Here is a 13972-nt window from a genome sequence, read left to right as displayed (position 1 = left end):
AAAATCCTTCCAGTAGCACCTTAAAGACCAACTAAGTTAGTTCTGGGTATGAGCTTTCGTGTGCATGCACACTTCTTCAGATACTGAAGAAGTGTGCATGCACACGAAAGCTCATACCTAGAACTAACTTAGTTGGTCTTTAAGGTGCTACTGGAAGGAATTTTTTTTGTTTTGACTATGGCAGACCAACACGGCTACCTATCTGTATGTGTAACAAGCTAAGCCAAAGAGATTGTTCCATCAGTTTGAATGAAAAGTCTGTTCAGCATCCTTGTTTTGTCAAGTTCCTTTTGTACAATCAAACTATGTCCTTCCTGCTAGCATTTAGAATCACTTTCATTTCACTGAGACTATTCACATGACACCTTGTATTTAAGTTCCCTCTTTTTAATTTTGTATGTAAAGCACAGCTTCTGGCCTGGCAAATGTAATCTAAATCACCAGTAGCTCTTAGAATGCCAGTGTGATATGTTCCATGATTTGAAGGCATAGGAGGCAGCAAGCTTGTTGAAGATAAGTAGGTCTGAATGTGGTCAGTTCCTGGAGAGGAAACGACCTGGGAGCCTTATACACAAAAGCAAGGGAGATTGAGAAGCAAAGCAAGAGAAAATAAAAGCAAAAGGACTTCACCAGAGGACTGTGGCTGTAAATGTTTATTTATAACCTGCCTTTCTTTCACCACAGAATGCAAAGCAATGTACACACACTTCAGAACATAAGAGCCTTGCTGGAGCGGGACAAAGGCCCATCTAGTTCAGCATATGGTTCTCACAGTGACCAACTGAAGGACTGCGGGAAACCTTGAAGCAGGATCTGAGTACAAGAGCACTCTCCTGCCTGGTGGTTTCCAGCAACTTATATTTAGAAGTATACTGTCTCTGATGGTGGAGGCAGAGAATAGTCATCATGGCTAGTAGTCCTGTCCTTTCCTTTAAGGGTGGGTAGTTCTTCAGGTTGTGTGTGCTTTGAATGATACTGAATATGCCAAGAGGCAACTGCCCACTCTTACACCTCAGTAACTTTGCAAGTAGAGGTGGATTTAAGACATGGAGCCTAGGGGGGCACCGTAACTATGTTGGAGAGTGGAAGGTGAGAGGTGGGGTGGTCTTTGCTGGTCTTTTGGGTAACCCAAATTTTTAAAGTGGTTTGGTTTTAATAGGCAGCCAGTGGAGATCCTTCAGCAATGGTGTGTGACATGCACCACCTGGGCTTCATTATTCTGCACCAGCCACAGTCTGCCCCAGGCAAAAGGGAAGCCCCACATAGAACACATTGCAATAGACTAAACCTAAAGAAACCAACACATGTGCTACAGTAACTACATTATTCCTGACTGGGAAATGACACAGTTGACACACCAGCCAAAGCTGGGGGTAGGTGCTCTTCACCATGGAGGCCACCGGAACTCCCATGGACAGCAGTGATTTCAAAAGCACCTCTAAAGAGTTGAACAGTCAATGTTTCCAAATGAACGCATGCCCTACCTATCTTCCAAGGTTGGTGTTGGAAAAAACAGTTTTTCATTTGGTGATGGGGCTAATGAAAGAGAAACAGTCTGATTTTTTTTGAGATGGAAGTAACTTTAGGGAATTCAAAGGGCTTATACAATAAGTACCTATACAATAAGTATGGCTAATCTGTGGTCTTCCATATTCTGTTGGATTCACATCCATTCTAGCTTTTGGAGGGTCAAAGGTTACTTGACCATGTTATACAGGCTGCCTAAGAATCTGCTTGTTCCTCTACATTCAACTTGTTAAAATAAAATAAAATAACCAACATCAAGCATTACAGGAGCACTACATGACTTGTCAACATTAACCTTGTAAACACCTGCCACTGCGACTTCCTTCTGCTCAGGAAGTGGTGAGTACGAAAAATGTAGAGCCGTAACATAGCAATAAACAGATAAACAAATAACAGAGCGATATACCAAGTTATACTGAAGCTAAAGAACTGTGAATGAACTCTGGACATCCGGGTTATGTGGAAAAGTGAAGCAACCCACTAGCACAGTTAATGATTCATCTGCAGTTTCACCTCCTGAGCGATAACACATAATATTCCCACATTCTCCCTTGTCTGGTTAAGAAAGAACCAATGGAGAGTGAAAGGGACTAAACATTAAAAGAAAACAAGAGAAAATTCCGTTGAAAAGATAATAGGTTCCAGGCACACATTAAAAGATTGCAGCTTCAAAGTGAATTCAGAATTTCAGGCTGCTGGACTGCATAAACTTAAGGTATGCATTTAGATTCTTCCTTTACACGTATACTCAAATAAATGTGATGACAAATGCTTTTTTATTTTTTAAAATATCCTTGTGTTTTGTCAATTTTCCTTTTTGCTTAACTTGACCTATTTTGTCTAATTCAATATAGTACAGCTTTGATGCCCTAGGTAGTGTTACATCTGCACAGCTCATTACTATAAACTCACATGTACGCTCACACAGTGTTCTGGCCAAAGTCAGTGGTACTCAGAGTGGGCCCACTGAAAGAAACAAGAATTTCAATGAACCTACTCTGAATAGAACTTAGTTGAACACAACCCACCGACACAATATTGTGTGTTGTGAACTTGGGTAATTAACCTGAGTCATGGAAGGTGCTTTCCATGTGAAAATACCACTGTATCAGAATCTAGATTTGTCTGACAAAGCCTGAGAATCTTCTGGGAAGAGATGCAAGACTTTTCTTGTTTAGATGAAAGCCAAGGATGCAGAAAAGTGACTTAAGTATATTATGCAAAAAAGGACCAACAATGTAATCCTACTCACATTTGCTCAGAAGTAAATCCCATTGAGTTCTCTTGGATAAATGTGTATAGGGCTACAGCTTAAACTGTGTGCATTTTTAGCTAATATACACATTTCTACGAAGCATATTTCCCCGTAACAATGCCTTTTTGTATTTGTGTGTGTGTGTGTTTTAGTTCAATCCATTCTGCAAATGCCCAGAGTTGGTAACAGTTTCTGGAGGAAATAGCATGAACATCCACATCAACAGCAACTATGTCATAGTTCTATTTGTTTTCTATACACACCATGTTTCATTCCTTCTGAGTCTGAACCTCAGAGAATAGCATCAGTCAGGAATCTAAAAGAAATAAATTATGTAATGAATAAAATGTTATCCAGCTCTTTCAAATTCCAAAGTCTGCATTTGCTCCACAGGTGGTAGTGGTTGCTGTTGTTTTGAAACTACAGATGTGTTCCCAAAGATCCCCACAGGGCTTTTAAAGCTGTAAAACTTTAAGCCCTTTGGAGGAATTGGAATTAAAACTAATTCTGGTAAAAAGCAAAAACAAAACAGAAACCTGTTGTATATGACATTTCTTACTGGGTTTATTTTAAATGGCTATGACAGAATTTAAACTCTGTGTTTCCTATTCAGCTTAAAGAGTAGTGTTGTCATTTTCAAACTGGGGCTTTTGTGGGAGCAGGAAACTATTTACTGTGAGTTGTGTAAATAAAATGTGCTCATTTGGATTGCAATATAACATGAATTGAGCAAAAAGTGACTCATATTCATTACATGAAAGGACTGGTTAACATCACTGTTCATTTTTTTTGGGGGGGTCCACCAAGTGCATGGTGAGAACAAACACAAATGCACTTAGGTCAATGCTACACCTGCCATGGGATGTCTAATGTTTCTCAGAAAGCTGGTTGCAAATTCACCAGTAATCCGAGTGAGCGGTGATCGTATTCATTCTCACAGGACTCCTGGAAAAGACCACCTGAAACGATCAAGATAACAGGAAGGGTATAGTGCAATCACATACATATTTCTGATTGCACTATTGTGATTACAGTGGTACCTCAGGTTACATATGCTTCAGGTTACAGACTCCGCTAACCCAGAAATATTGCCTCGGGTTAAGAACTTTGCTTCAGGATGAGACCAGAAATCATGCCGTGGCCTCCCGCTACTGCCGTGCCACCGGAGCACGATTATAATATTAAGGCTGAACTCCTATGCAGACTTATTTGAGTCACATAAAATATGATGGCACTTACAGACATCAGGGAAGTTTTTAATATGTGACATTTTAATGTATTTTTAATCTTTGTTGGAAGCCGCCCAGAGTGGCTGGGGAAGCCCAGCCAGATGGGCGGGGTACAAATTATTATTATTATTATTTTATTTTATTTTATTTTATTTTATTTTATTTTATTTTATTTTATTTTATTTTATTTATTTACTGCTGGGTGGACATGCTTTAAGTTTAGCTTGAACTAGTCATTGTGAAGTTAAAGATGCATAACTATAGTCTCAGATGACATACCTTTACAGCCATGGAAACCAAGTGTGATATCTCAATAGTAAGAAACAGACACTAAAGTTGCAATAATAAACTCACTTACCCAGGAATAAATCCCACTGAAGTCAATGGGGCTTACTTCTAAGTAGACATGCAGAATATTGTGCTATGAACCCTTGCAACAGTACTCTAATGTTACAATTCTGTATTTGTTTATTCAGAGGTACTGTAAGTGCTATCATGTTTGATGTGACTCAAATAAGTCTGCATAGGAGTTCAGTCTTAATATTATATTTCATTCTTTCCCAGTTGGCTTAGTAGGTCCAAGTCTATATTTACAAAATTCCTTCAAGGAATTAATGATCAAATGTTCTTTGAAAATGCCAGGGTTCTCCTGGGGTCCTTTAGGCAAGATTATTATCTAGATATATGTAGTTATTAGTCTAGCAATTAGCCACTGTCAGACAAAAGAAGCTTTGTATATAATTTGAATTTTTCCAGCTCTCACCTACAATCATGGTTTTTTGTGCTAGCGTTCTTTGATATCTAATAAGGCCATCCCTGTCAAGGATCTAGTTTCATTCTTGTACAAGCATGAGCTTTTATTTGTCACTCCAGCAAGGGCTGGGCTGCCTCAGGTTATATTACCTGCTTGTGTCTGCAGAAGGCAGGCTTACCAAACTGGAAAATCCAGCCTTTCTTTGCACAACCCTCAAACGAGACTTTGCATTTCCCGAACGCTGATAAAACCGGGACTTCTCAACTTTTACGTATTGATTTTTCCAAGCGCTCACTTGAAATCTATTTTTTTGTTTTTGTTTTGAAGCATTCCAGTCTATTGTCCTGTTTCAGGGGCACAGGATATGGGACACGGGAACAATAGAAAATTTTCGGCTCTGGCATGTTATCATCAGAAACATACCCAGGGCTGAAAATGCAGAGGAAGTTAGTTTTTCCTGCTCACATGTCCTGTGTTGAAAAGTTCTTCACGGGGAATAAGAAGAAATGAATGGCCATGAGACCATTGATTTACCAGCATTAAGCAATGAAGAACGGGAGCATGAGCCTCTTAATCCTGAAGCCCATAATGAGGTAAGACACTGAATTATTCACTTTCTGTTTGGTAAAAGTGTGTTACTACAATTAATCTGCATTGTTTCAGAATAATAAAGAATTCTCTTGGGACAAGCTTTGACTTTAACAGTTTTAAAGGTGTGTGTGTGTGTGTGTGTGTGTGTGTGTGTGTGTTTCACACAGAGAAATTGGAAAATTCAGTGTGAAACACCCCCATTTAACAGATACAACACCTGTTTCTCACTAAGATTACCAACATATCAGTTTCAGGGGCGCAGCGATGTATGAATCAGCCAGTTTTAGTTTCTCTCACTTCCTCATTTTTCTAATCTTAATCTTGCCACATTTCCACATCAGTTTGCAACTTTTAAAAAAGTTGTCGTGACAATTCACCAGTATTTTCGTGTGTGAATTTTGTGTGTGAAAAGTCTTACATTTATGTATGTTATGTATACATGGTTTTCGACTAGTAAAACCAAGGTGGGTTGCGATTAGTTTACAATTAAGCCCTATGTATGTCTGCTCAGAAGCAAGAGCCATCAAGTTCAATGGGACAGGTAAATGTCTCTGAGGTGGCTGCCTTAAAAGAGTTATCACTCTCCCCCATTCATTAACAGTTCTTAGAGTGGGGGGGAGAATCTGCACATAAATAAAAGATATACCCTATACTTTTACAAGTTCAGATATTAAAATTCAACATGCTAACAACAATCTCAGTTCTCAAAGTGTTGCTTCTTATAAAGCAAACAATAACACACAAACAAGATGTTGCTATCAGTAGGTTGAGGTGATCCCCAAGGCTTGCTGAAGTACAAACAAATCTGGGGGGGGGACCTAACATGTTGGGAAGGTGGGAATCTGGTGAGAAGAGGGATGGAATGGAGTATTGTGGGGGAAGCAAACAATACGGTCAACAGTACAATGTGTGAACAGTGCACTCAGGCACTCAACACTGCAACATTTCATTGCAGGTCTCAGTTGTTAAAATAAAATGTTTAAATTTGAATGTGATTTATTCCTAGGTAGTCACACACATGTTGCAACTCTATTTTTTTTGTAATGTGATGTGCTCACTATCATATTTATGGCGCAAGAACATGGATTTCAAAGGCTACAGCTATTCACACCTGAAACTGTTGTAACCCTATCGCTCTTTATTCTCAACAAAGAAGGTGCTGGTTTAAGCAAGTATGCATGTGATAGCAAACATCCTGCTTAGCAAACACAGATGTTTACTAAAGGTGTAACAGTTAGCTCTTCAAGCTAGGAACTTAGTATGACAGCTTCTACTTGCTGAGTTCCAAGCTCCAACATCTCTTTTGGGGGTTCCAATATTGTTACAGATTTGGGAATAGGAAGAATGATGCTCCTGAGATGTTGTTGGACTCCAACTCTTGTCAGTCCCATCCAGCATGAGCAATGGCCAGGGATCATGGAAGCCGTAGTTCAACAACATCTAGAGGCATTGGTTACCTTGATCTACAAGGTCAAATCTAATACATGTGTGTTGGAATAATTCAATTAGAGATTGCTTTTAGTCTTTCACATAACTTATTAACATATTTCCCCCCTTTTACTCTTTTTTTGTGACAGACGCCAGCCTACTTCAAGTCATGTTTTGAAACTGTTTTTTGGAAATGCAAGCTGTGGATGATTTTAACTTTTGCTTTTCTGGTGTTGATTCTTGTGACTATTCTAAGTTTAGTTTTCTATTCAGGTATGTACCCTTCTTCCGATATGAAATGACATCAAAGATATGTGGAGAGAACTACTCCCCACCATGGTCTTAATCCATCTCAAGTTACTTGTGACTTACAGGGCAGTCCTTATATGATGTCCACACCAAAGTAAGTCCTACTGAGTTCATTGGGCCTTACTTCCAGGTAAGTGGGTATAGGATTGAATCTGAATTCCCACTGGAAAGCAATGGGACTTAATGTAGACATCTAGATTGGGACTTCTATGGCAGCGTACACACCATACATTTTAAGGACACACATACCCAAGAATCCTGGGAATTATACTTTATTGCCACAGAGCTACAATTTCCAGAACCCTTCACAAACTACAGTTCTCAGGATTATTGGGGGGGGGGGTGCTTTAAACGTAGAGTGTGTATACAGACAGTGTTTCTATGATAGTTCTGTGTGAGGAGGGGTACTCCTGTGGATTAGAAATGGCACAGAATTTAAAACCAGCATTTATCTGAAGACTTGGAATCAAGGCTCACCTCTGCCTTGAACTTCTTATGTGATCTTGGGCAATGGGACTACAGATGTTTCGACCCTCCAGATGTTTGGGGACTACACTGGTCCTGTTAGCTAGGGATGATGGGAGTAATAGTCCCAAAACATCTGGAGGGCCGAGTTTGCCTATGCCTGTGTTTTGACTATGAGGCAAAACTGACAGAACATTCAAAATTTAACATGTTATAGTTGGTTTAGAAATGGTTTTCAGACTTATTCAGTTTTCAACACACTTTTATTTCTTTGGGGGTTATAGATCAACACTGAGAGTGAAACATGTTTATTACACACAAAACGGATAAGTGTTAAATTCCCCTCCTGAGCATTGTGATCCCAATCTGAACTTTCACCACAGCCGCTTTATTTATACAGAGCACATGATACTATTCATCCTATGCACTGTGTCTAGTTAGGTCCCAAGAGATAGCTGTGTCTGTATGCTTTGAAAGAGAGGCACAACCAGTGTCTGGGTATGCTAGCATTACTTCTGCTTTGAATTTGGCCCTGGGAGTAAATGTAAGCATGTCATCTGCACGTGTATTGAACATTCACTGAACTTTCAATTAAAAATGTAAAAGGGGGAGAGCGTGAAAGAGCCTAAATGTGTATAGACTGTACATATACTTAGAAAACTTTTCAAAGACAAGGTCACTGGTTTATTTAGTTGCTTCACAGTTTTTCCATGCCTCTTTTTCAAGAATCTTGATCATGTGAATTGAATTTTCCATGTCCAGTTTGTATGCACATAGACTCATCTGTGCTTGAATGCAGGTATATGGCTGGGCATAAAGCCATCATTCTACTCTCTGCCCACCCACTGCTGTCCACAGGTACATGGGACAGAATGGACTGTATTTCCAAGGTTCCTGCACTGAGCAGGAAGTTTGTCTAGATGTCCTCCAACTCTAATCTCCTATGATTTTGCAACAGCCCAAAACACAAACCACTGATCTTGGTTTAATGAAATTGAAATATAGACATGGGTTTCATCTCATTGAGAGGAAGGTGTTGTTGTTGTTGTTGTTGTTTAGAATCACTATATGATGAAAAATATATTGGCTAGCTTGTGAGAGTTACTACAAATACTTTTTTTTAAATTCTATTCTAGCAGTTTACATAGATGAAGATGACTACTGGGACCCTGAATCAATAGCAAATGGCAGTCTTCATAATTTCACAGGGATATTAAAAATTCACTGTAATAATCCTGACCTGGAGCTCTCAGAATCAGCATTTAAGTTGATTTTTGAAAATCTTAGTAAGAGGGTAAGTTTTCCAGCTAAAGTCCCATGGTGGTACCCAGTGACATCATTGCACAAACTGAACAGTTTCTGGTGGTGCAACAGAACTCCCTTTACGTCTCTTCCTGTATTTATTCATTCTGCCACTTCATGCTGCATTGAGCAGTATATTGGACTGGATGACCTTCAAGGTCCTTTCTAACTCAAATGATCACATGATCTCACACATGAACATATTTTCTGTCCCATTCTTATAAGGCACAAGAGCCTCATCCTTAGGAGATGGGTCATAGGTCAGTAACAGAGCATCTGTCATGCATGTGGAGAGTCCCAGGTTCAATCCCAGGCATCTCCAGATAGGGAAGAGAATTTCCCTCTGTCTGAAAGCCTGGTGAGTTACTGCCAGTCAATATAAGGAGGGAACGATGGGACAGTCATCTCCTCCACCCCATACAATCTCCAGGTAGGAAATTATCATGTGCAGTCATTTCTTGGAAGTTTGTTTACACACACACACACACACACACACACACACACACTGTGCAGCCACAAAGCTGCTCTAAACAAACCAAAATATTTAAAAGGTTGAAGAAATAAGGAGGCAGCCCTAGGACCAGTCCCTAAGCACCTCCCTCCCTCTTTGTAAAAGTGGGTGGATTTGTCCACCCGTCAACAAGCAAACATGGGGCCAGTTTTGGGGGCAATGAAATCTGTTCAGAATGGCTCTGTTGTGAGCCATCCATCCTTACTGTTGCTTGAGGTGGCAACAATGAGCCAAACAAGGTCTCCATTTTGAATAGAATATTCCAATGAGATCATTCTTATGTCATGATGCGTTGTCCAGGAGCACCAGCTCTATGGGGCCAAAGTGTTTTTGCCCCCCCCCAATATCTGCTAGGAGCCCCTCAGTGTTGAGGGGATGGAGGAGGCCCAGTGCTGAGCTGAGCATGGCACAGCTTCAGTGGCTGGCTCCTGAGTGCAAGAGAGGAGGAGCCACCAGCCATTGAAGCTGTGTCATGCTGGGACCCACACTCAGCCTCCTCCCAACGATGCTTGTTGTGCACATGAGCGCCGTGCACTAGGACCCCTCAATCTTGGGTGCAAGTCAGTGCCTCTGGTGTTGTCATTCCCAGGATCATTCTTGGGGTCAGAAAATGACTCCTCTCATTGCCCAAACAGGTCAGCTGCATCCCTTCCAGGAATGTCCCTGAGAATAATATGATGCAGTGACAATTGCACTAGGGCCTTCTAAGCTACACGAAGCCTGGTCTAACTGATGGTGGTATTTGCATTGTGCATATCGGTAATCCCTTGGGTAACCTAGTCAGAATGTTAAGACAACATTTCCCCCCTTAGAAAGGCAGGAAGGATCACTACTTGGGAACTAGTTGGGAAACAAAAGTGATAGGAAGGTGTACTTTTGCCTTCAAGGAAGGAAGGCAGGGTTTAATTTAGGCAAGCAAAATGTCAGAAGGAGACTTACTATTTATCTAAAGTAATTTGTAACTCGGTAGCTGCCATTTCTGAAATGTTATAGCCCATAATGTCACGGAGTGTCATGGAGAATAGCTAAACAATATCAATGCAATGTGCAATATCAGGAGCCAGTGTGGTGCAGTGGTTAGTGTGTTGGTCTAGGACCTGGAAGAGACCTGGGTTCATAGCCTTTGTTTGTTTGTTAAATTTGCATACCACCCTTCATCCAAAGATCACAGGACAGTTCACATCATAAAAATACAAAATGAAAAAACATGAAACCCAATGGTTGACCTTGGGCCAGTCACTGTCTCCCAACCTAACTTACTTTACAAGGTTGATGTGGTGAATAAACTAAGAGGATAAGAACCATGTACACCACACGGAGCTCCTTAGAAAGACATGAAATAAATAAATAAATAAATAAATAAATAAGTGTGTCAGTAATTAATGTCTTCTCTCTCAAGCTTACAGATGTATACAGTCATTCACCTGCACTTGGACGGTATTTCGTCATGGCTGAAGTTGTTTCCTTCAGGTAGGAAAAGGGAGTCAGCTTCAAGGATTCAATTATGTGATTTAGAACACCTGAAACTGAATGGGGGGAAAGTGTGTTGAGAAAATTTTAACACAGTCCATATTCGATTTCTTAAAATGTTCAGTCCACTTTTTTAAAAAATTGTTTCTTGGTGGCCCTGTTTTGGCTCTACTTCGTTCAGCACTGACCACCTGTTGTAGGGTTACCATTTCCCCCAAAGTGAAAATTCGGACGGAGGCTTTTTAAAACTTTTTTGTTGAAGTTGTTGAGCTTTTTTGGGGAACACCCCCTCATTTTTTTTGTTAGCCCAACTTTCCAGTTCAGAAAAAAATCTGCCAGGACGCCATTTTTCTCAGTGATTCCTGTACGTGTCTGAGAAAATCCGGATGTATGAAAGCCCTAACCTGTTGCTATTAAAGTACAGTGGTACCTCGGGTTACATACGCTTCGCGTAATGTACACTTCAGGTTACAGACTCCTGAAAATAGTACCTCAGAAATAGTACCTCAGGTTAAGAACTTTGCTTCAGGATGAGAACAGAAATCATGCTCCGGCAGCGCAGCAGCAGCAGGAGGCCCCATTAGCTAAAGTAGTGCTTCAGGTTAAGAACAGTTTCAGGTTAAGAACAGACCTCCAGAACGAATTAAGTATGGTACTTAGCCCGAGGTACCACTGTATTAAGGATGGCCGATGCGATATCAGTCTGCGCAGCAAGCTACATTCATTCCTCTCCACAATGATTAAGGGTGCAGGAGCCCTACAATATAGCTTTGGGGCTTTAAGAAGTTGTTGGTACACACTCCCAGTGAGTTTTTTTTTAAAAAAAGCCACTCCAACATGAAACAGCCTTGGCCCAGTATACCTGAAGGAGTGTCTCTACCTCCATCATTCAGCCCAGACACTGAGGTCCAGTGCTGAGGACCTTCTGGTGGTTCCTTCACTGTGAGCAGCGAGGTTACAGAGAACCAGGCAGAGGGCCTTTTCGGTGGTGGCACCCGCCCTGTGGAACACGTTCCCATCAGATGTCAAGGAAATAAACAACTATCTGACTTTTAAAAGACACCTGAATGAACCCTGTTCAGTGAAGCTTTTAATGTTTGATGTTTTATCACGTTTTTAATATTCTGTTGGGAGTTGCCCAGAGTGGCTGGGGAAACCCAGCCAGATGGGCAGGGTAATAATAATAATAATAATAATAATAATAATAATAATAATAATAATAATACTGCCAGCTTACATTCCTTTGATGCAAAGGAGAGCACCCCAGTCTTTCTTTGTTTTTTGCTCCCAAATGTGCATTTATCACATTACCTCATGAAGTGTATCAAAAGTAGAGGGAAGAATAGCTGTATTACCCAATGACTTCTCATCCCCACAATGTTTCTTTCCTTCTTACAGTAAAGAAAACAACTCAGCATCCTACCTTTTATGGTTCACAGTGCCACCTGAGACTGAAGAGTTTATGAAGTCTAGAATGAGTGAAGGGTTTGTAATGAATATTTTAAGGCAAAATATTTATGACAAGGAAGAAATGGATGGGCTGAATATACCTAATTGCACAAACATGACGCTTGATCCAACCTCCCTTTCAGTAACGCGTAAGTACCTCATGCAGTGAAGAACTGTACTCTTTATTTTTAAAAGTGTGAATTTTCTAGAAAGGGTATTTAGTGAATGAACCCCTCTGTAATATTTCACTCCCGTAGCATATACCCAGGGAAGTTATCTAATTAGCACAATAACTTACACCTGCACAATGGGACTCCCTTTCTTCATGTGCCTCCTCCAACCCTAATCTGTTCTGGGGTGTCTTCCAAGCTTCTGGAGAAAATTTGAAGGTGGGGATGCAGGGAAAGGAAGACCTGTTGTGCAGGCATGCATTCTTGTGCCAATGGAACAACTTTGCTCTATGCAACCTTATATGCAGATTCTGTGAATATTCTGATTCCCTTACTGTTGTATAATTCCCAGAGTATAAAACAACAGTACAGTCACACCTTGGTTTTTGAATAGCTTAGTTCTCAAACGTTTTGGCTCCTGAACACCGCAAACCCGGAAGTGACTGTTCCGGTTTGCAAACTATTTTTGGAAGCCGAATGCCCAATGGGGCTTCCACGGCTTATGATTGGCTGCAGGAGTTTCCTGCAGCCAATCAGAAGCTGCACTTTGGTTTCCGAACATTTTGGAAGTCGAACGGACTTCCGGAACGGATTCCATTTGACTTCCAAGGTACAACTGTATTGTCATTGGTTCTACATAGTGGAGTTAATAACCACTTGCTTAACCTGCTCAAACAAGTGCAGGCCCTAAGATTCTTTTGAGGGAAGGCATGGCTGTTTAAGTGGTATAATAGTGCTTTAAATGTACAGTGTGGATGTGGCCTTTATGTCTGATCAAATATTGCATAGATAATAACTTTATGATCCAGAAATAGGCTGTGTGTGTATGTGTTGGGTTATGTGTGGTGTGTGTGTGTGTGTGTGTGTGTTTGTTTGTGTGTTTGTATGTATGGCACATATATAACAGTTGGTTATATGTTTGTATATTTGTGGATGAGTGAAAATTAGAGAAGATAAATTAGGGGAGATGTGCCAATCAGTTATTAGTTTTAGCAATGGCTTTCTTTCTTCTTTTTAAAAGTAATAATATTCTTGTTTCTAAAGAAATACAGACTGGTGAATAGTACGAGGAAGCGTGAATAGTAAGCAGACTGGTGGAGCTCCAAAATGTCATCAGAGGAAGGGTCATATATGGAAACAATGGCATCTTGTTCAAAGAACTATGGATCATTTCCAGCATGTCTTCAGTCCTCTTACTGAAATCAAGAACTTCAGGAGAATATGACTGCATCAGTCAAGTGGATAAGATGGTGGCTCTGCTATCTGACCACAACCAAATCTGGTTGTTTGAAGCTTGATGAAAGGAGAGTTCCAGAACATAAACACATAAGGCTTCATTCAAGCTTGAGCTTCTCCTTAGTATCATGAACCCAAAGTTAGTAAGGGATCATTCTGAAAGCCATTTTGGTTTCTCAGTTATGAAAGTCTTTCCAAGTTTCTCATCAGACTGCTGGACTGTGTGTATTAAGATGTCCAGACTCATGTTTTATTGTGGGTGTGTTATGACACTAT

The 13972-nt window shown here is 40.4% G+C and overlaps 2 protein-coding genes across 4 annotated transcripts in view; one reads left to right on the top strand and one right to left on the bottom strand.

Annotated features, from left to right (window-relative positions):
- Positions 1–13972, bottom strand: part of LOC309368472 (uncharacterized protein) — a 67649-nt gene that overhangs the window by 43711 nt on the left and 9966 nt on the right. The gene's annotated exons all lie outside the window — the stretch shown is intronic.
- LOC309368455 (TPA-induced transmembrane protein) lies at positions 2039–13709 on the top strand. 3 transcript variants are annotated; one of them, XM_081908571.1, is made up of 7 exons: positions 2039–2242; positions 5093–5358; positions 6934–7057; positions 8695–8852; positions 10771–10841; positions 12240–12439; positions 13505–13709. In XM_081908571.1, exons 2-7 carry the CDS (start codon positions 5272–5274, stop codon positions 13522–13524), a joined length of 660 nt encoding a protein of 219 aa, XP_081764697.1. In that variant the 5' UTR covers positions 2039–2242; positions 5093–5271; the 3' UTR covers positions 13525–13709. The 3 variants fall into 3 exon arrangements, with proteins under 3 accessions (XP_081764697.1, XP_081764698.1, XP_081764696.1); XM_081908572.1 differs by lacking the exon at positions 2039–2242 and having other exon boundaries at positions 4305–5358; positions 8698–8852; XM_081908570.1 differs by lacking the exon at positions 2039–2242 and having other exon boundaries at positions 4311–5358.

Source organism: Podarcis melisellensis (assembly GCF_964234715.1).
Source record: "Podarcis melisellensis genome assembly, chromosome: 4".
NCBI classification, from domain to species: Eukaryota; Metazoa; Chordata; class Lepidosauria; order Squamata; family Lacertidae; genus Podarcis; species Podarcis melisellensis.
The sequence above is the reverse complement of the archived record's forward strand: the minus strand, read 5'-3'. Positions and strand labels throughout refer to the sequence as shown.